Source organism: Hypomesus nipponensis, chromosome 14, assembly GCF_054491055.1.
Source record: "Hypomesus nipponensis isolate SF chromosome 14, ASM5449105v1, whole genome shotgun sequence".
Taxonomy (NCBI): domain Eukaryota; kingdom Metazoa; phylum Chordata; class Actinopteri; order Osmeriformes; family Osmeridae; genus Hypomesus; species Hypomesus nipponensis.
Window position 1 is genome coordinate 3628561 of NC_140374.1, and position 23940 is coordinate 3652500.

The 23940-nt window shown below is 52.2% G+C and overlaps 1 protein-coding gene across 3 annotated transcripts in view; it reads right to left on the reverse strand.

The window, feature by feature from the left end:
• Window positions 1-476: 476 nt before the first annotated feature.
• zfpm1 (zinc finger protein, FOG family member 1) overlaps window positions 477-23940 on the reverse strand; it is a 58017-nt gene continuing 34553 nt past the window's right edge. The window contains exons 4-9 of one of the 3 annotated variants that reach the window (XM_084672621.1): window positions 15063-15196; window positions 8106-8208; window positions 7753-7980; window positions 5605-5844; window positions 5005-5247; window positions 477-4906 (exon numbers count right to left, since the gene is read on the reverse strand). In XM_084672621.1, the coding sequence (XP_084528747.1) occupies window positions 2454-4906; window positions 5005-5247; window positions 5605-5844; window positions 7753-7980; window positions 8106-8208; window positions 15063-15196 (3401 nt within the window). In that variant the 3' untranslated portion in view covers window positions 477-2453. Of the gene's footprint in view, window positions 4907-5004; window positions 5248-5604; window positions 5845-7752; window positions 7981-8105; window positions 8209-8592; window positions 8855-15062; window positions 15200-23940 lie in introns of those variants that run through there. The other 2 variants (XM_084672620.1, XM_084672622.1) reach the window with 2 other exon arrangements.

The following is a 23940-nucleotide window of genomic DNA, read 5'->3' on the forward strand; positions in this document are numbered from 1 at the left end:
CTTAAGGAACGTTGGCTTCTACATTCACAGAAAAACACACTTGAAACTTTTATATGAAAAGAGAAATGATTTACGAGTGACCTCCATTCAGTCAAGCAGACGCTAATGGACAGGATGGAGGGTGAGAGAGAGGAGAGGTGGAGCGGATTGAAAAGAGATTGAGGGAGGAGAGGTGGAATTCCTGTTGTGTGGGCCGAGGTGTTGTAGAAGGAAGGATGGAAGGGAGGGAGGGAGGGAGGCAGGGAGGGGGGAGGGAGGGAGGGAGGGAGGGGGGAGGGAGGGAGGGAGGGAGGGAGGGAGGGAGGGAGGGAGGGAGGGAGGGAGGGAGGGAGGGAGGGAGGGAGGGAGGGAGGGAGGGAGGGAGGGAGGGAGGGAGGGAGGGAGGGAGGGAGGGAGGGAGAGAGAGAGAGAGAGAAAGAAAGAAAGAAAGAAAGAAAAAGAAAGCAAGGATGAACAGAAAAACCAGAGTCTCATACTCTTATTGAATGTCTCTCAGGACCTTTATTTCCCATGCATAGTGTGTAGTGGAACTTGGAAAACAATCTAAGTCAAATAAAAGAAAGGACATGAAACAAGATTAGAAAGAAAAGCTTGACATTCATTAGGACTTCTCCATCATGAACATTTGTAATCATTCACCATTCACAACATGTTTGGATTTGACTTTAGTTCATAATGTGATCAAATCGATCAACTCCTTCAAAAGGGTTAGGGTTAGAATTTGGATGTGGAAAAGTGCTGTAAAAACATAAATACAGTACAAAAAAGTTTTTGAAACAAACACATTCAGCACATTAAGTACAACACAGTGCAATACAAATCACAAATTTGTGACTGGTTGAATATGCTCTCTTCCCCTGTTCAATCTGGGAGGAACGATGTTGTAAACACTGTCAACTGTTACAGCAAAGGTCACATTCTGAAAACAAAGCAAAACACTCCTCCAACACAACTTCCACTTCTGGGTTTCCAGTCATGGGAACAGTAAGATAAGTGTGTGTGTGTGTGTGTGTGTTGGTGGGTGGGTGGACTGTATTGTGTGTGTAAGTGTGTGTGCTTGCTGTGTTTGCATGTATGTCTGTATTTATGTATTTTGTAGCCCAAAGAAACCAGGAACAGGATCTAGCAAACCCCTGAAGCCCAAATCAGCCCCTAGTCAGAGGATACGATAGGTCCGGAAGGGTAAAACCAATATGGCTCCACACTGCCCCCTATTGAGATAAAAGTGAATAATCTCTCTCTGCGGTTACCTCTGGGCTTCATGTCTATGGGACTACGGGGTCAGGGGTCAGGGTCAAGATAAAGATGGAAGCTTTCTTTCTGGACCAGAAATGTTTAAAGCACAGAAGCGGGACTGATCTGGACAAATGATAATGAATGAATACAGGAGGTGTGAACCAAACCAACACGTTCAAACAACAGGATGAGGAAATGAGGAAAACTAGGTTTCAGTGTAGTCCCAGTGATTACTGTGAAAGATATTACATATCTACACTTACAAAATACACTTCAGCACGCCAAGATCGAACGGTTCCTTCAAACAGTATGAAAAATATACAAATAAAAAATACAAATATTTTCAGACACTAGGTAGGTAGTTTTCTGTTGACATGAAATCAGAGGACTCAAAGATAAATATTTCACATTTTCCTCCTCTGGCATTCAAGACAAGTTTTGTTTTTGGAAAAAACATCCATTTTTAGCAAATATCACAACCTAGTCTGGTATTCGGAACCTTGTGATATCCATTTTCTTCAACAACCCAAAAAATCTTCAGCTTTTTTTCTAGCTTGAGAGCCAGTGTTTCCAACCAAAGTCTAAAGAATATCATTTGGAGACGTCATACATACAATATGAACACAATCAGTAAAACAGGAAAGGGGAAAGACGGTGTGGTCCAGCAGAGGGCTTAGAGAGAGCCAGGCTCCCTCTAACAGGTGTGTCGGGCTTAGGAAGCCCAACAGGAAATCACCAGCAGGAAACAGCAAGCAGGAAATGCCTTCGACAATCATCATCAAAAACAAAGATCACGGTGAGATAAACAATTTGATCAATCTTGCCTGTGGGAGGAAGGGGCGCAAGGTGTGCGTGGGGTTTCGAGGAGGAGCGGGGTGGAATCTACAGCCAAGTTGAGCAACAACTTGGGGAGGATGGTGAAATTGGAGGACTGGAGGTGTGGTCTCACGCCTGTGCAGGTAGGTAGTTAAGTAGCTAGTTAGGTAGGTATATGAGTGGCATATTCATCTTAAATGTAATACACACTTTTTGACCCATAAACGGAGTAATAATAATAATAATTTACCATGGTAACAAAACCAGGGGCGCCCAGGTAAGGGGGTCAAAGTCAGGTGAGTAACAGTCAGTTACATATCCATTCACAGTCCACAGGGGAAACCAGTCTGACATAAGGAGATGGCAGGGTAGGTAGGAAGCGAGATGGGGAGGTCATCGGTTCATTTCACATGCTCTGCGCTGTGGGAGGAGCAGTAGTACTTTTTATGGGCGATGAAGGTGGAGAGGCTGCTGAATTTGATGTTGCAGAGGCGACAAAAGCGGGAGTTCCCATTCTGAAGGGGGGTGACCAGCGCAGGCTTGGCGGGGAGGGAGGGAGGGGGCACCGGGTGCGGGTGGGCAAGGGCCACCTTGTCAAGCAGGAGAGAGACCCCCCCCTCTCTCAGGGCCTCAGGCACAGGTGACACAGTCAGAGAGAGCGCTCTGGCAGGGGAAGCCGCCAGGGGGGGGGCCGCGGGGGGGGAGCTGGCGCCCCCGCCGACGTGAGGCCCCGCGGGGCTACCGTTCATCTGGGGGGAGGGGGGGGAGGCGGCGTCCTGCCTCGCCTGTCCGTTGACGCCGTCCCGGCTGGGCTTGGGGCCCGGTTTGGGATAGGCGGTGGAGACGGGGGGGGGCGCGTCCCGGGGGCTGAGGCTGGGGCTGGGACTGGGAGCCTGCGAGTCAGGGTGGGGCGAGGGCAGGACCAGGCTGTGGGCACTGCGGAGGTGCTCCACCAGGTCACAGGTCACCGCCTGGCTCGGCGGGCAGTAGGGGCACGCCCCCGGGGGCGACCCCTGGCTCGCCCTGGCCCCCGGGGTGCCGTGGGGCGACGTGGCCTCGGAGCGGGGCAGGGCTGGGGCCTGCGGGCTGGGGGAGGTGCCCTCGGGGCGGTCTAGGGCCCGGGTCTGGGGCGAGGTGGACACGGGCCGGTGGAGGCGCTGCAGGGTCTCCAGAGTGTGGGGCTGCAGGGTGGTGGCGGGGCAGTAGTAGGTCTTGTGGGCCAGGTAGTTCTCGATGCTGTTGAAGCTGATGCTGCACGCCGTGCACTTGTGGTAGTCGGAGAGGGGCAGGGCCGGCAGGCTGCCCCCCCGCGGGGCCTCGCGGAGACGCGGCCTCTTGCTCAGGTCGATGGGGCCGTCGCCCTCGGGGCTGGAGCTGCGGGAGGACAGGGCCCGGCCGGGGCCGGGGGCCTCCAGGGGCCGGCCCTCCTGCTTCAGGGCCAGGCTGAGGGCCACGGCGCTGGGGGCCGTGACAGGGGCCAGGGCCTTGCTCCTCGCCATGTGGATCTCGTACATCTTCATCCGCTTGCGCGTCCGGATGGGCTGAGGCAGGAAGGCGGTGCCGGGGGCGACGGCCTTGGCCGGGTGGTTGGCCCTGTGATTGGACGGGTCGTGGCGGGAGGCGCAGTAGAAGCGCTTGTGGACCATGTAGTTGTCGTGGCGACTGAAGTGAATGTTGCAGGCCTGACAGAAGGTCCTGGTGGGATCGCTGTCCGCGTCGTCCGCCCCGGGGCTCTGACTGTCCTCGCTGGCCTGGCCCCCCTCCCCCTCGGAGGACGAGGAACCCCCCTCCTTCCCGCCCGCAGGCTCGGCCTTCACCTCGCCGGCCGCGGCGCTCCCCGGAGCGGGATCCGAGCCCGAGGGGGAGACGGACGCCACGCGCCCGGCCGCCCCTGCTCCTCCCTGGGGCGACGAGGAGGCTCTGTGGGCCCCCGAGGGCACTGGAGCCTGGGGGTCCTCTCTTCCAGAGCCTGGGGCAGGGCAAGGGGCCGGGGTTGGGGTCGAGGCCGGGGCCGGACCGGGGGCAGAGGAGTCTGTCTGCTGGTGCCTGCTGGAACAGTAGAGCCTCTTGTGAACGTAGAAGTTGTTGATATTGTTGAAGGTGATGTCGCACTCGAAGCACGTGGCACCCTTGTGGGGGGGTGCGGGGGCAGCCGGGGTGCCCGCTGGGTAGAAGGCGGGCGGCGGGTTGGGCGTGACGGCCTGGCCCTGTTTTAGACGGCTGTGGACCATCTCCGACATCTTGGCGAGGATCTCCGAGGCCTGTGGCAAGATGGCCGCCTCGGGGCTGAACAGGTACTGGGGCAGGAAGACGGCGCCCCCCGGCAACACTGGCCCCGCCCCCGGGTGGGCGGGGCTCGAGCCGGGGGTGGGGCTGGCAGGCTCGGCCTTGACGGCCACCGCAGGGGGGCTTCTGGGCGGGGTCGAGGTTCGAGACATGGGCGCCGCGTGCCCCCGGCTCCTCCCCTCCCATCCCTCCTCCTTCTCCTCCCTCTCCTCCACCTCCCCCTGCTCCTGCACCTCCATCCCTGGCGCCTCCGTCTCCGAGTCGGGCTCCTCCTTGATCTGCAGGCGACCCGGCGGGGGCTCCGGGGGGCTGTGCCCCCGGGGGGTGGCCGAGCTCCCGTCGGCCCCGGGGCTCGACGAGTCGGGCCGGGGGACGCAGGCCGGGGGCTCCCGGTCCTGGGGCCGCCCGGCGGAGGGAGGGTTTCCCTGGCGCGGGGTGGGGCTCCTCTCGGCCGGGACGCGCACCTCCAGGTGGGTGCGAACGTGCTGGTGCAGCTGGGCGGGGCTGTCGGCGTTGTGGCCGCACACCTGGCACTTCAGGACCACTCCCGAGTCTCCGGGACTGAGGCCTTCAAACACACACACACACACAGCATGAGCACAGGCTAAAGCAGAGGGGAGGACGCCAGGCTGGACCAGAGCGGACATGAGGAGGCGTGTACTGTACCTGGGGCCAGAGGCAGCTTGGGCAGGCCAGGCCCGGGCGAGTAGACCTCGCTGCGGGAGCCCGGCTGGCAGACCATGTGGCAGGTGACCAGGTGGCTGTAGAGGATGTCCCTGGTGGTGGAGATGAAGCCGCAGCCGTGGCACACGCCGTTCAGGCCGTCCGTGTGGACCTTCAGGTGCCGCTCGCAGTTGGCCTTGGTGGTGAAGGCAGACAGGCACACCAGGCAGATGAACGGACGCTCACCTGGAGAGAGAGAGAGAGACAGAGAGAGAGACAGAGAGAGAGAGAGAGAGAGAGAGAGAGAGAGACAGAGAGAGAGACAGAGAGAGAGAGAGAGAGAGAGAGACAGAGAGAGAGAGAGAGAGAGAGAGAGAGAGAGAGAGAGAAGAAGAGAGAGACAGAGAGAGAGAGAGAGAGAGAGAGAGAGAGAGAGAGAGAGAGAGAGAGAGAGAGAGAGGAAGAGAGAGATAGACAGAGAAAGACAGAGAGAGAGAGAGAGAGAGAGAGAGATGAGAATGAGAATGAGAATAACCATCCCAGCTGGAAGCCATAGTAGGTCATCTTTGCCTCTCTGCTCTCCTGTCTCTCTGCTCCCCTCACCGCTGTGCGTGCGCATGTGGATCTCCAGCGAGCTGGCGCTGGGGCAGCTCTTGTTGCATTGTGGGAAGGGGCAGAGGCGCTCGTTGGGGTAGGTCTCCTTGGTCTTGTCTTGGGGCGGGGACTGCGACGCGGTGGGCGTGGCCGGTTTCTGCCGGCTGGCGCAGTAGTACATGAGATGAGCCTGCAAGTTCCTCTCACTCCGGTACCAGATACCACAGTCCTTACAGGGGAAGATGTCCTCTGAACCAATCACAAACAAGGACACCAATGTCAAGGAATCAATCAACCAATTACAGTATCCACCCTCAAAAGAACTTCCTGTTTGTAGCATGAAGAGGTGTTTGTAGCAAGATGACCATTCTCTTTATTGCTTTGCGTAGGTGTGCCAGGTGTGTATTTGAATGTTTCAATTAGGTTGGACACATTTATTTAAAAAACATTTAAATGTCCAACACATCCTTACCGACACACGCCAAATGGCTTCAACATTATAGCTTTGATGAGGTTGAGAATATGCAATGTATGATACATTTCTACCTATGTTGCAGACCTCCCCCTTTACACACATTCACACATCAACACAGCCACTCCCACACCCCTCTGGCCTCTTTCTAGTACCTAGAACGAACTCTATGCATCACATCAACTTCCTCCAGGGTCGCCAAGGCAACCAGGGTGTAGAGGTTGCGGCAGCGGGCGTGAAGGTAATCGAGCTGATCTGGTGTCAGTGCCTCGTGTTAACCGGGCTATTCTTGATAACGTCCAATAATTACCCACGCTCCCCAGCGGGCGAGCGAGCGGGGAGCGGCGTGGCAGGAAGGAAACGAGGAGACGTCTGATCATGTTTAACTCCTCAGCCTGATCTGAGGTGATTAATCACACTTTAATCACCTTGACAAGCAGATGACCTGTCTCACTGCTCTCTGTATCACCGCTCCCTGTCTCACCGCTCCCTGTCTCACCACTCCCTGTCTCACCACTCCCTGTCTCACTGCTATGTCTCACCACTCTCTGTCTCCCCACTCCCTGTCTCACTTCTCCTTGTCTCACTGCTCTCTGTCTCACTGCTCTCTGTCTCACTACTCCCTGTCTGACTGCTCTCTGTCTCACTACTCCCTGTCTCACTGCTCTCTGTCTCACTGCTCTCTGTCTCACTGCTCTCTGTCTCACTACTCTCTGTCTCACTGCTCTCTGTCTCACTACTCCCTGTCTCACCTCTCCCTGTCTAACTGCTCTCTGTATCACCACTCCCTGTCTCACCACTACCCATCTCACCGCTCCTTGTCTCACTACCTGTCTCACCTCTCCCTGTCTAACTGCTCTCTGTCTCACTACTCCCTGTCTCACTGCTCTCTGTCTCACTACTCTCTGTCTCACTACTCTCTGTCTCACTGCTCTCTGTCTCACTTCTCCTTGTCTCACTGCTCTCTGTCTCACTGCTCTCTGTCTCACTACTCCCTGTCTCACCTCTCCCTGTCTAACTGCTCTCTGTATCAGCACTCCCTGTCTCACCACTACCCATCTCACCGCTCCTTGTCTCACTACCTGTCTCACCTCTCCCTGTCTCACTGCTTCCTATCTCTCCACTCCCTGTCTCACCACTGTCTCACCGCTCCCTGTCTCCCCTCTCCCTGTCTCACCTCTCCCTGTCTCACCACTGTCTCACTGCTCCCTGTCTCCCCTCTCCCTGTCTCACCACTGTCTCACCGCTCCCTGTCTCCCCTCTCCCTGTCTCACCTCTCCCTGTCTCACCTCTCCCTGTCTCACCATTGTCTCACCGCTCCCTGTCTCCCCTCTCCCTGTCTCACATCTCCCTGTCTCACCTCTCCCTGTCTCACCGCTCCCTGTCTCCCCTCTCACTGTCTCACTGATACTCTGTCTCCCCGTTTCATCTCAGGAGAGAGCAGCAGGCTCCCCTTGTTACCTCCAGAGCCTGCAGCTACACCTAGTGGTGCACAGCGGTATTACAAGACCAAGAGAGCCACATGCTGCTGCCAAGCCGTAAAGCTGTGAGCACCAAGAAGCATCTGCTGTTTATGGTAACAGTAAACAGCCTCAAGGACACACACACGCACACGCACACAAAACAAAGAGAACCACATACAAAGACAGTGTGGGAGAGAAGGAAGAGACGAAGAGATAACTCACTGTTGACAACGGCTGTAGCCAAGATGGCGGCCATGCCAGCCTGCTGGGGGAGGAGCTGGATGTCAGGGCGCAGGGCTGCTGGGTAGGGGGACTCCTCTTTCACCAAGGCATTGTGGGTAGTGAGGCTGAGTGGGGGGGACTGGAGGTCCATGCTCGACAGTGACAGCTCAGCCAATAGGGAAGCACCTGCTGAAATGTCCCTGCTCACCTTACAACACAGCTGCTCACCTGCAGACACACATACACACGCACACAGAAAATAAGTGTGAGTTTGTGTGCACAGAATTGTTCTGTGTAATTTTGTGTGCTAGATGTTTGTGGGTGTGAGACTGTGTGTGTGTGTGTGTGAATACCCTGTTTGTAGATCGTGCAGTTGGCTTCACTGGTGTTAGAAGTCAGTGGAACTCTACTCAGCCAGCAGTCAGCATCTTCACACACCAGAGTTAGTCTGGAGCTCTGTACACACACACACACACACACACACACACACACGGAGAGAGCGAGAGACACACAGTCAGATTTAGACTGGCAGCACATTTGACAGCACGCAAAGAAACAAGTGGAATTGGAGACGGATAAAGGTGCTGGATCAAGGAAAAAAGAACGACCCCAGGGCAGAGAGAAGAAAGGAGGTCTGGCTCAGTAAAGGTGCTGCCATTCAGTCAGACACCTTTTCAGGGTCACTTTTGAACACCACAGAGATGTGTGTGTGTGTGTGTGCTGGCGGGCGTGCATGTGTGCGTGCACGCACATGTACATACGATAGTGTTTCTCCAGCATAAAAGACATGAAAAGGACTCTACCACACACACACACACACACACATAAACGCACACACACCTGTGCCGTCGCCGGGACAATCTTGTCTTTGTTCAGTTGGGACAGAGCGAGCATTCCATCTATCTATCACTCCCACAGGCCTCTCCTTGAGAACACACACACACATTCCTGCCTGGTATAAATTTCTACCAGATCTCACAAACTGTGGATTCGAAATCAAATTCATGACGAAAACACGCTACAATACGGCACAAGAACAAATGTGCTTTCTGACTGGGTCATCCAGTTGGATGTCGACTGAAACCTAGAGATGTGTCGCCGGTGTGGAGCCCAGATCGAGGAGCTGCAGTACTGCTCTCTCCCCTACAGGTGGCAGCCTTCAGCTGTGGAGGTGGGCCTGTTCAGGCTCTCCTCAGACACAGATCAGCTCATCTCAGGCCCAGAAACACATCTGGACCTGGACCGGGAGACAGTGTTGACCAGGAGGAAACAGCCGGCACCTTAACCCTGGAAGAGAACTAGGAGATACAAGAGAGAGCGGAAGCGTGTGTGTGTGTGTGTGTGTGTCTAGGGTGGTGACACCAGACTGGACAGTGGGAAGGTTTCTCTGGTATAGCCTGAATACTGCTGGATTGTATTTCATGGAGCAGTGATGTAGAGATAGGCAGCTTCTTTGGTTTTAATTTGTAACTCTATGCCGGAGCCTACTCAGTTGTAAGTGCTGCTAATTTGTTTCAGACTAATTCATCACAACGACTGCTTTGGAATTCCCAATTACACACACACACACACTCACACACACACACACACACACATACACACACACACGTGCACACAGTAATTGTGTGATCTAAAGCAGCTGTGATGTCTTGGCTTCCGTGTGTTCAATGAAATAAATAAAAGGAACGGGATGAAACAGGATGTTGCCGATCACAACTTCCTGTCCTCTTCCTGAAAGAGAACAAGGGAGGTAGAAGAGAGGGCGACAACTCTCTCTCTCTCTCCCTCTCTCTCTCTCTCTCTCTCTCTCTCTCTCTTTCTCTCTCTCTCTCTTTCTCCTTCCCTCGCCCTGTCAGCCTCTCCCCCCTCCCCCCCCCCACCAGAGTGGTCTCCCCAGGACCCAGGCGTGTTCAGAGAGCGTTAAGCCCCTCAGTCAGTGCGTCTTTGAGACAGCGTCTAAGCTCCCTCGCCCGGACCCTGGGCCCTCATGAATATTAACCAGCCCCCCCCCCCCCGCCCAGCTTTAATCTGCTGATCCCACACTGCTGCTGCCACCACGATAGAGAATCTAATTATTTGGTCTGATATTAACCATTACCCCCCCCCCCCCCCTCACACACACACACACATCACAGAAACCATCCAACCCCTCGCCAAAGACACTTTACACATGCACGCACACACACACACACTAAGCATGCCCCTCACCTCAACCCCCCCCCCCAACAGCCCTCAACGCCCTCTCCTTATCACGCCTGAGAACGCCCTCCTCCGCTACTGATAAAACTTGAATGCAAATGATGCCTGGCTGATTTCATTCCTCCGTTCGTTCACTCTGCAGCCTCTTCTCCTTCACTGGCAAAATTAATATGAAATTATCTCTCTCCCCCCCTCTTTCTCTGTCTCTCTCTCCCTCTCTGTCTCTCTCCCTCACCCCCCCTCTCTGTCTCTCTCTCTCCCTGTCTCTATGGGGAGGGTTGACCCATCATGAACCGAACCCCAGTCTAACCTCATCACAGATCAATTCTGCTATATATACACACTTCAATTAAACGGAGGGAAATAAGAACACCTCCCTCCCTCCCTCCCCACTTCTTTACATATGAAGTGTTTCATTATACTACAGTTGTCTGCACTTGGGACCGTTACTGCACGTCCCTGTCCATGCCCCAGGCCTACTCCAGACATGATCAGGGATGTCTAGGGCCTTCATGGTACAGTGGCCACGGCAGAGATATTTGCATAACTGTGTTCCACCAGTAAAAGAAGATCCATGACAGTTACCGTCATTGGATCAGGAACACAGGTGTGACAGGTGTGTTTATGTACGTCCAAATTGACAAATGTACCCATAGTGGGACGAATAAAGGCATATCTCATGTTATGACAAGTACCTTCATGTTATTCAAGTGGTCATAAGTCACATAAGTAACTTCCTATCAACTTGGCGCAATTTCGGAGGAGCCTTGCACCTCCCAATCTCTCCCTCTCTCCCCTCCTGGATACCTAATCACACTCTTCCTCCACCTCTCCCTCGTTCCCATTCCTCCCTCCCTCTCTCATTCCTACCCCTCTATCTGCCCTTCTCTCTATCTGTACCCAACAGGAAATGGTTTCTTTCCCAAACGGGGGTCGGGGGCAGGGGGGAGGAAGGGGGGTGATGGGGCTCACTGTCCCAAACAAAGAGGTCACTGTGTGAATCCTCCAAAAATACAGAGAAGAAAAGGAAAGCAGATAAACATCAAAAAGCTACTCTCATCCGCCTCTCTCACACACATTCTCCCTCTCGCTCGCTCGCTCGCTCTCTCTCTCTCCACACACACACAGCATTCTCAGACAAACAAAGTATTCAATAACACATTCTCATACACACACACACTCCCGACGACATGGCGCACAGTACTCCAATGCTACACTTTCACCCAACAACACATGCACGCACAGGCGCATACACACACACGGACACACACACACACTCCTGGTCTGGTCCATACACCGTAGGTGCTATCAGCCTGTACCTCCAAGAAAAGAGAGCTGGGTCTGATGAGCTGCATGCAAATGACATGTAAAAATATAAAACGGGCGATACTTAAAACGCGGGAGAGATAAGAGATTGGAAAATGAAGCACTCTAGGATAGCAGGCTCCTGAACCGGCACAGATGAAGCTCAGAGATACAGGGAGGTTGTCCCTCGCTCCTCTCCTCCTCCAGGAGGCTCTGGAGATGACAGGAATATGCTGATACCAGTCAGTCACTGTTGAGGCTGAGTGACGAGAACCAACACCACTAACCACCCTAACCCCCCCCCCCCACACACACACACACACACACACACACACTCCTCTCCCGTCCGCCTCATCGCTCCATCTCTCCCTCTATCCTCATATTTCCTCTCGGTTTCTTTCCTCTGTTCTGGGTTTGTGTCTTTGTGCTGGACAGACAGGGCTCCTGGCGTCCACAGACATGGCTGCTCCCGCTCTCTCCCTCATCTCTCCCTCATCTCTCCCCCTCTCCCCCTCTCCCCCTGTTTATCTTTCTTCCTTTCTCCGTCTTTCTCCAGGTCTCTGTCCATCTCACCACCTTTCCCTTCACTGTGTCTCTCTGCAAGTCTGCCCATCTCTCTTCCTCTCTCTGACAGAGCGAGCACTGTATATAAAGTAGGATGGAGACAGGAGAGTGGGGGGGGGGGGGGGGGGTGGTGAGAAAGCGAAGGGAAGAGTGAGAGAGAGGGAAGGGAGTGACAGGTCGATCACCTTCGCTCGTCCTTCCAAAGGTGAAAGACAGAGAGAGCTGGAAAGAGAGAGAGGGTGAGAGGAGGGGGGGGGGGGGAAGAGTGAAAGAGCAGGAGAAGAAGAGACTCCCCAAAAAGTGGGTCTGAAAGCCGTGGGTGGCGCCGCTTATCTGGAGAGTTCTCCTGGAGAGATTATTGGGGGATTAGTGCGAACGCTTGTTTCTAAAACATGATGAAAAGACGCAGCACGCGTGATAACGCTTTGAACTCCACACTCCTTCCAGGATCAGGCCTTCAGGCGCCGTTTCCGCGAAAGACAGGAGGGGGGGGGGCGAGCGGGGTAGGAGGGGGGCAGGCGGGGAGGAGAGAGGAGAGAAGGGAAGCGTGGGGGGGGCAAGTGGATCAGGAGAGGAGAGGGGGAGGAAAGGAGGAGATGAGAGGTGGATGAGGGGAAGAGAGGATGAGGGAATATAATCAACAGTTTGCTCGATAACAGGACATAAAAGTCTACCTGCCAGCTCAACATATTGCAGGGCTAGACTACCTAGGTTCTCCCTCGGTGGTATAAAAACAGCAACTCGTACCTGGAGGTAACCTCAAATATACTCAGTTCTGCAATCCAGCAACTCTAGGCAATGGTTCCATTATTGAAATGCCCTCCAATGAGACGAGAGATAATATCTCAGATAATGTGTTTGATCCAATGAGGAAGCAGGGGCCCACCTCTGTGCTCATCGGTTGCCATGGGGAACCAGGCAAGAGGAGGGCCTGCTGTTTGCTCAACCAAAACGCTGTCAGGAATGATCTGGAGCTCAATCACATGATCTGCAAACATTATTATACTCTGTACAAAAGTCCAACACTCCTATCTGCTAGAATATATTTAAATAGATAAATGGTTTCACGCCTGTTTCTCGAGAGATGCAAAATTATTTCCATAGGGCCTAGACCAGTTAACACCACTTATCTAATTAGACTTAATCAGACGTACCTTCATCTCTATCTCTCTGTCGGTCGGTCTGTCTTTCACAGCAACAACAATGCACATAACACACCAGAAGACATGACTAAACTTCATGAAGGTTGTTGAGGATTAAAAGCTCTTTGTGGGAGATGCATTAGGTGCAAATGTGGAGATGTGTGTTTGAGGAAGAGAGAGACAGATAGATATATAAAGGGTCTATATACACGTATATATGAGAGAGAGAGAGAGAGAGACAGAGAGGGGGGGGGGACAGAAAGAGAGAGAGACAGGGAGGGGGAGAGAGAGAGAGAGGGGGAAAGAGAGAAAGAGAGAGACACAGAGAGAGAGACAGAGAGACATAGAGAGAGAGAGAGAGACAGAGAGAGAGAAAGAGAGAGAGATAGACATAGAGAGAGACAGAGAGAGAGAGAGAGAGAGAGAGAGAGAGAGAGAGAGAGAGAGAGAGAGAGAGAGAGAGAGAGAGAGAGAGACAGAGAAAGAGAAAGAGAGAGAGATAGACATAGAGAGAGACAGAGAGAGAGAGAGAGAGAGAGAGAGAGAGAGACACAGAGAGAGAGAGAGAGAGAGAAGGAGTGCGAGTGTTTTCGTGTGTGTTAAATGTGAGCCTGTCAGGATGTGTTGCCGGCTTGGTCCAGTCTTGAACTGATAGCTTATCGGACCGAGCTGAATCCACACCCCGTTAGATCGGGGTGGGCAGAGTGGGCAGGGCAAGGCTGCCCCCGGTTGGCAGGGACACTGGGTGGGCTGTGCCAACATCCGACCACAACTGAGGGGAGCAGTGCATAGGACACCAGAGATGCCAACACTACTGTCATATAGAGCTGGCAAAACTGGCACAAGGGCTGGCATGAGGTCATAGATGGGCTCATTACACGGATGAATGCCGATGAAACAGCCAATGAGCTGACAGGCGGCCTTTGAGGTAACCAATGAGCTGACAGGCCGCCCATGAAGTAGCCAATGGTAAGACTGAGGACAGATTATTAGAGGGCTGTGGAGATGTACTGTACTGGGGCCAACCTTGACCCCCGGTGACCCTGGGTGGGGGAGAGAGGGGGAGGGAGGGGGGAGGATGTGGAGTGACAAGGGGAGACACAGGAGGAATGTGAGATTAAACCCACTTATCTCCCCCTGATAGTGAAGACCAGTCTCCCCACTCCTTCAACTCACTGATAGCAGAGAGAGAAAGAGAGAGAGGGAGGAGAGAGAGAGACAGAGAGAGAGAGGACTACAACGTAGAGTTTTGGATGGTAGAGACACAGAAAAGAGAGACAAAGGGCGAGACCAGTGAAGGGGCGTCCTAAAAAAGTCCACTCGTGTCTTCCAGAGCATGCAGTAGTGTGGACGAGAGGAGGAGGGAAGGGAGGAGAGGAGGGAGGAGAGGAGAGAAGGGAGGAGAGGAGAGGAGAGGAGAGGAGAGAAGGGAGGAGAGGAGGGAGGAGAGGAGAGGAGAGAAGGGAGGAGAGGAGAGAAGGGAGGAGAGGAGAGGAGAGGAGGGAGGAGAGGAGAGAAGGGAGGAGAGGAGAGGAGGGAGGAGAGGAGAGGAGAGAAGGGAGGAGAGGAGAAGAGGGAGGAGAGGAGAGGAGAGGAGAGGAGAGAAGGGAGGAGAGGAGAGGAGAGGAGGAGGGAGGGGAGGAGAGGAGGAGAACAGCGGAAGGGAGGCAGAGAACAAGAGACGAGAGGCGCGTGTGTGTGTGTGAGCGTGCACTCCGAATCTCCAATGATAAAAGGAAGGGAATCTTAGAAATGAGAGGCTATCATGTGGGAATCAATCATTGGGGTTTGCTATCCAGGGAGATGGCGCCGTGCACAGATAACAGACAGGAGGACGTCTGGGGAGAGGGGAGCGAGGGGGCACGAGCAGGCCGGACTGGAGTCTGCTCTGTCAGGGCTGGGTGGAACTGGACTTGACTCGTCTGGCTTGGACTGGACTAAATGGGCCTGGTCTGGACTAGGCTGGCGTGGGATGACTGAGAGGAGTTCCCTTGACTGGTCACCGGGCAGACGTAATGTGTGCACGTGCAAGGATGTGTTCCGGTACACCCGGTCCTAGGACTGCTCATCTGAACTCCCAGCTCAACTTTGAACTCTCACCTCTGTCAACTGGTCATCTGCGGCCTCGTCTGATTGGACAGTGCCCGGGTACGGGCCCCACACTGTGTCTGGGAGGAGGGCCCTGAGAGCCACCACCCTGATGACATCATCCCCCTCTTTCAGCTCCAGGTCTTCTACTAGGGAGAAGGGAGAGATACACAGACAGAGAGAGAGAGAGAGAGAGAGAGAGAGAGAGAGAGAGAGAGAGAGAGAGAGAGAGATATTAGACACTTTGCGATTTGACAAGGCCAAGCAGCACACAATGGAACAAAAGCAACAGTAGCGACCTGAGGATCAATCCAGTCCCTGATGCAGGGAGGGGCCATGGCAGAGGGGAAGACAGGGGGAGAGGAGGAGAGGAGGGGAAGGAAAGAGAGGGGGGGGGGGAGAAGAGAGAACAGTACAGGAGGAGGAGTACACAACAGGAGTAGTATACCGGTCTAGTCATTCCACCAGCAGGGGGAGCTATTGCAGGATCTGGAGTGTTATGGGCTGCCTGGTGGCAGCGTTAAGGGGAAGCCTGTGGCCTGTTCTAGTGCTGGACTACGTCCTGGCTGCTAGATGACTAAGGATGTGTGACTCAACACAGGAAGTCGATCTGCTGCGGGAACCCTGGAAACACACCGAGCTGAAACACCTGCACGGCTTTCAATATGGAAGACGAGCTTGTCCCTCCTCTTGCCCACTCCACACATCCTCCACCCCTCTCCTCACCCTCTCCTCTGCCTCTCTCTCCTCTCCTTCCTCCATTCTCCCTTTCCTCTCTCTCTCTCTCCTCTCCTCCCCCTACCCTCTGTGGCTCTGTCATTTGGGGGGTCAGTCTAAAGTGTGTGGCTGATAAGAGTGTTTGTCTAACACTCTCCATGTCAAAACACTCATCTATCTTCTCTGTATCTATCCTCACCAGAGAACAACGGACAGACGCTGATAAAATGGATTTCCCACAACCAAGAGAGAGAGGAAGAGAGGGGAGGGAGGGGTGGGGGGAGGGGGCGGTGGTGGGGGGAGGGGGCGGGGGTGGAGGGCAGGAGGTGGACCCCGAGGAGGGAGGGAGAAAGGGGGGAACATGAAGAAATAGTGGAAAGATGTAAACACGAGAGGGCTGGGGTTCAAGGGAGAATTTCTGGCGTGAGGCTTTTAATTTGAACGTTCCAAATCTCACCCTCACCCTTCTTCTCTCTCTCTCTCTCTCTCTCTCTCTCTCTCTCTCTCTCTCTCTCTCTCTCTCTCTCTCTCTCTCTCTTGGGTGAGAACACTCACTCACATGTGAGCGAGAGTATCACAGTTCACCATGACAACCGGGAGTTTCTGCACCTCACTTGGATTGCGTTTCTCTTTACTTTGCCCCGCCCCCTCTCCCTCTCATCCTTCCTCTCCTCCTCCCTCTCATCCTTCCTCTCCTCCTCCCTCTCATCCTTCCTCTCCTGTCCCCCCTCGTCCTTCTTGTCCTCTCTCCTCTCCTCCTCCACCTCCCTTTCCTCCATGGGTTTCTCCTCTTCCTCCTCTCCTTCCCTCTCCTCCTCCTTTGCCCCCTCCTTCTCAATAGAGTCTGAAGTCCAGTGTCCTGCCAGATTTCCCATCACCCTCTGGGTCTGGCGGTGCTGTGGCCACACTGACCTTCTAATCTCACCACTCCATCAATGTCCACCCTGCTGTCCCGCCATTGGCCAGGCACAGTCACATGACACCTTATCAGCTTGACCACAATCATTGACCTAATTGTGAAACTGGCTAGGATTTTACCATGCTGAGGAAACAGAAACATTCACTGATAGGTTAACACACACACACAGTCAGACACAATGACACACACACACACATGGACCACAAAGACCTAGTTAATATACCTCCATGCATTGCCCTTTAAGAGAGACACAGAGAGTGAGAGAAGGAGTTTCAATCAGTTCTCATTGGTAATCCCTGCAGGTTAGCGCTGTGCGCTAGGCTAACACGAGGCCTCCTACAACTCTAATCCCTGCTAATTATACCAGAAACACCACCAGCCCCTAATGACCTTCTGCTCTTATCAATACTACTCTCATAGCCTCTCTCCCTCCATTCCCCCTCTCTCCCTCTCTCCCTCTCTTTCACACCTCTTGGTATGGTCAATGCCGTTCCCCTCAGCCACAGAGACCGAATCAAGCCCCTCTCTCCCCTCCTCCTTCACACCATCCCTCTCTCCTCACAATAACCTCCAACACACACCAACAACCCACCTCAGACACAGCCATACACACACACACACACACACACACACACACACACACACCTTCTTATCAATGCCACAGTGGGTCCAGTCCCCAGGTTCTTATCGATGGTCAGCGTGCACCACAGATTCCATAGCAGTAGTCCGCTTATCAATAGGCTTGTGAGCTAAGCTCAGTTTGTGTCCACACACACACACACACGCACACACTATCACATGGACTACACACACACTTTCACGTACACACGCACACACACACACACACAAAGCCTTATCAATACGCCCAGTTCGCCAGCCAGTGGGGCGTCCAGCTTGCTTTACAACCCCGCACAATAAAGCAATCAGTCCATCATTAATGAAATGACGAATGCAATTACCCAATGAGCGGACAGGAGGGGATTTGGGGTGGAGGGAGGAGGGGGTGCTGCAGGGAGAAGGTGACAAAAAAGGGTGAAGAGATGGAGTAGAAGGGAGAGGGGAGGAGGAGCACAGACAGGAGAGGAGGAAGCTGAATGGTGTTGTGCTTCTACTGAGGTCATATCAGCCTGAGACCTGACTGGCTGTGCTCTATTACACAAGCTGGACCCCTGACGAGCCTGAACACCTGCTCAACTACCCAACTCCACCCAGACCAAACACTCAGGCCAATCATCTACTCTCAATATCGACCCGTTGCCGGGACAACGCTGTGCTTCCTGCCACGTATGCTACAACGACACCCTGGACTTCTACACTTTGCCCAATCAGGGGACAGCATACTTGACACGCCTCTCCTGATTGGTTGTCAATAAGGAAGAGAATTGTGAATAATCTTGCCCTCCCCAACAGTGTGTGTGTGTGATTCCCTGGTACCCTCACCTTCCCTATCAAGGCTAATTGAATAAAAAAAGCCTATTGTTGATATCAAATGAACACATCGCTGCGGAGGTATTGATCGTTTGACATAGTACAACAGGAAATCATTACCAGCGGCGCACTCCGACCCTGTGCTAATAGGCAGGGTTTAACCTTCGCTGAATCAACCATTCCCTGACTGCCTAGTCCTAGAACACAGACAGTGTGCCTTGTTATAGAACATAGAGAGGGTGCCTAGTTCTAGAACACACACAGAGAGGCTGCCTAGTTCTAGAACATGTGCCTGTGACTGTGTACATATTTGTGTCTGTATGTGTGTGTGCCTGTGTGTGTGTATGTGTGGTTACACCCCTCTAACAAGAAATGATCCTGAGAAGCACAAGTCCCTGGATTCAGACTGAGCTTGGCTGGGCACACAAACACACACACACACACACACACACACACACACACACAACTGGGAGAGTGATCTGCTCGATACTGAGCTGGTCAAGGCACATTACTGGGAGGCTCCTCTCTGGTCAGGACGCAACTGGGTTTGGTACACAGAGACACACACGCAGAGACACACACACAGAGACACACACACAGAGACACATACACAGAAACACACACACAGAGACATACACACAGAGACACACACACAGAGACACACACACAGAGACATACACACAGAGACACACACACAGAGACACACACACAGAGACACACACACAGAGACATACACACAGAGACACACACACAGAGACACATACACAGAAACACACACACAGAGACATACACACAGAGACACACACACAGAGACACACACACAGAGACATACACACAGAGACACACACACAGAGACATACACACAGAGACATACACACAGAGACACACACACAGAGACACACACACAGAGAGGAGGGAGGTTGAGCTCTGGTCCGGAGACAGTCACTGTTTCTATTCTACCCTCTGTTGCTCGGTGGAGATAAGACACCTGCGTCGCCACGGTAATCAGATGAGCTTCAACAGAACTTTATCACTGACATTTACCTCTGTTTACTGAACTAATTTCTCTTAACTGCTCCGTTGAACTTTTATCTTTCAGACACATACCTCCTGGACCACTTCAGCAGACAAACATGCAAATTCCAAATATGCGAAATAAGATTAATAATACGATAAAATACATTCTAAAACAACATTTTTAAAAGGGGGGAGTTTGAAAATAGAAAGATTGTGAGACTGACAAGAAGCTGTTGAGAAGTAGCAGTTTTGGACTATCTAAACAAACACTTGTGGAATTCTGACATTCAAAACTCAAATGCTAAATCTTCAAGTTGTCCAGAGGGGGTTACAGGGGCTGCAGGATAACTTAAAAAGTCGTTTAAAAATATGTTTTCTATTTTCCTGGTTTATGAATTATATTTATTAAATAATAATTATTAAAGTGTATACAGGTGTATTTAGAGATTTATAGTATATATTATTCGTTAAATAATTTGTACTGTTGTAACCATAGTTGGTTGTCATGTGAACTGGTTCTTACTTTCACAGATTCTTACTTTCAATTACCTAAACTACCTATAAATACAGTTTATCCTACAGAATATATTGTATATATACATATGTAACATTTTGTTAAATAACATTATATAATAACATTAATTATATAATAAATACTAATTTTCATGTATACACAAATTTGTTCACAGATGTGTCTGTTCGTGCATGTGTGGTGGTGTGGATGTGAAGTGTGTTCATCACACAGCTTTCCCTCACTCTACCCTTTTCACAAATTGAAAGTGGAGACCTTCCAGAAACTATCCCTGATAATCACACATAAATTAATTAGAAAATGTTTCTTGACATTCTCGCCGCACAGACGGGGAGAGAAAAAAAGAAAAAAAAAAGATTCGGGCAAAGCCACAAAATTAATTGTACGGTATGTGACTTCGATAATTAATTCAGTCATTAATTCATGTCTACTTTAACGTCTCCTTCTGGCAGTTCTGAGGAGAAGCTTGTCTGCCGAGGCATGCTGGCCTGGAGAGAAGAATGGGAAGAGAGGAGGAGTGATACGGTGAAGAGAGGAGGAGTGATACGGTGAAGAGAGGAGGAGTGATACGGTGAGGAGAGGAAGAGTGATACGGTGAAGGAGAGGAGGAGTGATACGGTGAAAGAGAGGAGGAGTGATACGGTGAAAGAGAGGAGGAGTGATACAGTGAAAGAGAGGAGGAGTGATACGGTGAGGAGAGGAGGAGTGATACGGTGAAGAGAGGAGGAGTGATACGGTGAGGAGAGGAGGAGTGATACGGTGAAGAGAGGTGGAGTGATACGGTGAAGAGAGGAGGAGTGATACGGTGAAGAGAGGTGGAGTGATACGGTGAAGAGAGGAGGAGTGATATGGTGAAAGAGAGGAGGAGTGATACGGTGAAGAGAGGAGGAGTGATACGGTGAAAGAGAGGAGGAGTGATACGGTGAAAGAGAGGAGGAGTGATACGGTGAAGAGAGGAGGAGTGATACGGTGAAAGAGAGGAGGAGTGATACAGTGAAGGAGAGGAGGAGTGATACAGTGAAAGACAGGAGGAGTGAGATAGTGAAGGAGAGCGACGGTTTCACCAGCTGCACACGGCCAGAGCCCCGGACAGGCTGCAGGGGCAAGAGGCTGCAGGAGGGAGAGGCTGCAGGAGGGAGAAGCTGCAGGGGGGAGAGGCTGCAGGAGGGAGAGGCTGCAGGGGGGAGAGGCTGCAGGAGGGAGAGGCTGTAGGGGGGAGAGGCAAGAAGGAGAAGATGACCTGGGAGACACCAGCCCCTGAGACTCCCGACAGAAACGGCCCTGAGAAGCCAGACGTCCAGACAGGCACCGCAGGAGACGACAGGACTGAGAGAGCTCTGGAAACAGGATGTGTGTGTCTGACAGGGTTCCACTAAGCAGAAATGAGAAGCATCAGGGATCTAATGGGGAACCGAGACCTGGACGGTGTCTGGTTACACTTCCTGTAACCCCAGAGAGAAGCGCAGTCGATGGGGTACGCACCACACGAGTGTACACGTCTTCGATAAACACAGCATCGACACACACCGCACAGGCCGACAGTGCGCGGCACAGCTGTGCCCAGCACAGGTAGACACAGCACAGGCAGGCGAGAGTAAAAGACAGAGAACGAGCGTGTCAGAGGTCAGCTACGCGGCCGAAGACAAAGAGGAGAGAGCGGGAAAAAGAGAGGGAAAGCAGAACAGCAAGGCTGCATGAAGGAAAGGAACAGGAAGTGCGTTAGCTGGAGGACAAGGCAAGCAGGCTTCTGATAGCGTCTAATCGGCACGGCGGGTCGGGCAGGGCCGGGCCTGGGGTCTGCAGCGCCACTGGAGCTTCAGCAGCCTAGCACTAACACACACACACACACACACACTCTGGTCTGGGAGGAACCGGACAGCAGTGAGAAATGGTCCTCTAGATTACAGGCCTCACCTATCAATCATTACTGACAGGAAGACTGTGACACACAGACAGGCTGGAGGGAAGAGAGAGGGAGAGAGAGAGAGAGAGAGAGAGAGAGAGAGAGAGAGAGAGAGAGAGAGAGAGAGAAAGAGGGGGGGAGATGGAGGGAGAGTGAGGGGTTAGGACAGAAGAGAGGGACGGAGAGAGCGAAGGGGGAGAGAGGGAGGAGCGATAAAGAAAGACAGAAAAGAGAGAGAGCGAGGAAGAGGTGATGAGGCACAGGGTGGCAGGAGGACGAGAGATAGAGGAGAAGAAGAAGAAGAAGGGATTAACTAGCTTATTCATTATAGATAAATAAACAGGTCGGCCATTAAATAGTAGGCTTATTATACCACACAGAGACACATAATGGCAACCATATTTATTCATTGGGGACAGATTAAGGCCTGGGCTAATTTGCTTATGATGGAAGACTGACACAGACACGCTCAGCACACAGAATATAGCTGACACGCACACACACACACACACACACACTCCGATTCAGTAAGTGACATAAATACTGTTACCCTACCACCTCAACCCCCATAACCCACGAAGCTCTGAGGTTAACACAGCTGGGTGGCCTATAGGTGGGGCCTAAAGAGTATAACAGCCAATCAAATCACCTCAATCTTTGATTACAACGGAGAGAAGAGTTTGATCGACTATCTGTAGCATTTGATGTATCAGTTCCATTTAGAAGGATGTAGGGCGAGACCAGCTCGTATAACTACCGCTATATAACTGATCAATCAGTTTGTTAGTTTGGTAAAATAAACACGAGTATGTCAAATAAACACGAGTATGTCAAATAAACACGAGTATGTCAAATAAACACTTCTATCAATCTTGCCATGCAAAAATGTGAATTCAAATGAGAGGTAACACCTCTTTGCTGACAGAGGGAAAAAGTCGAATGCACACCTTCATATCTCCAGGAACACACACACACTTATACAAAGTATTCATTTAGCGCTTATGAAAAGCAACATACAGTAGGGAGGGTATTTGAACCCACAATCTCTTGATCTGCAGTCAAACGCTCTATCCACTGAGCAACACCCATCCTCTTACACTGAATACGAACACAACCTCCAATACAACCCCAAACAAATGGGAATGATTTCTATTTAAGAGAGTGATGGTGCACACGAAGCACCAAGCTACCATGAATGAGCCTAATGAAGCAGAACATGATGAATCCCTGGCGCAGGGTTATTCTGCTCTTTACTATCAGTTCCAGCAAGAGGAGGAGGTACACTGCTGACCTGGTCGGATACGGCTTTGCTCGCCTGGATTCCCTCCCTCCTCCCCCTTCTTCCACCTCCTCCTCCTTCTACCCTTCCTCATCCTCCTCTTCTTCATTCTCATTCTCCTCCGCCTCCTCCTGTTCATTAGCCTCATCTTCCTCCTCCTCTTCCTCCTCCTGCCCCCTCATCTTTCTACTCTTCCCCCCTTCCTCCTTCTCCTCTTCCTCCTTCTCCTCTTCCTCCTCTTGTCTTGCCCCCCATGACTCTTGGGTGTGCGTGTGTGTGGGGGGGGGAGATGGTAACCACGGCAGCAACGGAGGACCGCCAGCAGTCAGGGGATTACAGTGACACTCATTTGCATATCAAGAATTTGAAGCAGTGAGGGAGAAAATATATATGGCACCCTCCAGCCGGCAAGGTCATTCACAAGATAATCATTTTTTTTTTCTTCTCTTCATAATTTATTTTGCATATCATGCAGGAAGGACACATCCTAGATTAGAATGCGGCTTTGGCATATCGCTCCATCCCTGCCAGTAACATCCTCGCCTCGCCTTGCCCCTCACACACACACACACGCTCTCATCAGACCAGCAACACACACACACACACACACACACACTCTCATCAGACCAGCAACACACACACACACACACACTCTCATCAGACCAGCAACACACACACACACACACACATCAGACCAGCAACACACACACACACTCATCAGGCCATAAGCGACACACAAGCATACACACAGACACACAACAACCTAATATTTAATACCTCCGCAGAAACACTAGACAGCAGCTACTGATTCCACTGCTGTTTCTAATCCAGACATCTTTTTGATGCTGATGGAGTTTCTCTGTGAATAAATGCCACAAGGCAGGGTGTTGATAGTTGTTGACAGTAACGATGTCGAGAAAAACACATTGGAACGGCAGCTCCGATAATGGCCAACCTGCAGCGTGTGTCCGCCAGCGCAGACAGGACGGAATACATGGAAAAGAAACCCAAATCCCAGAGCACACGGGAGAACGGACTGAACAGTCAGAGAATGTAGGAATTAAGGAATTAAGGAGCCTTGGAACGACCATCATC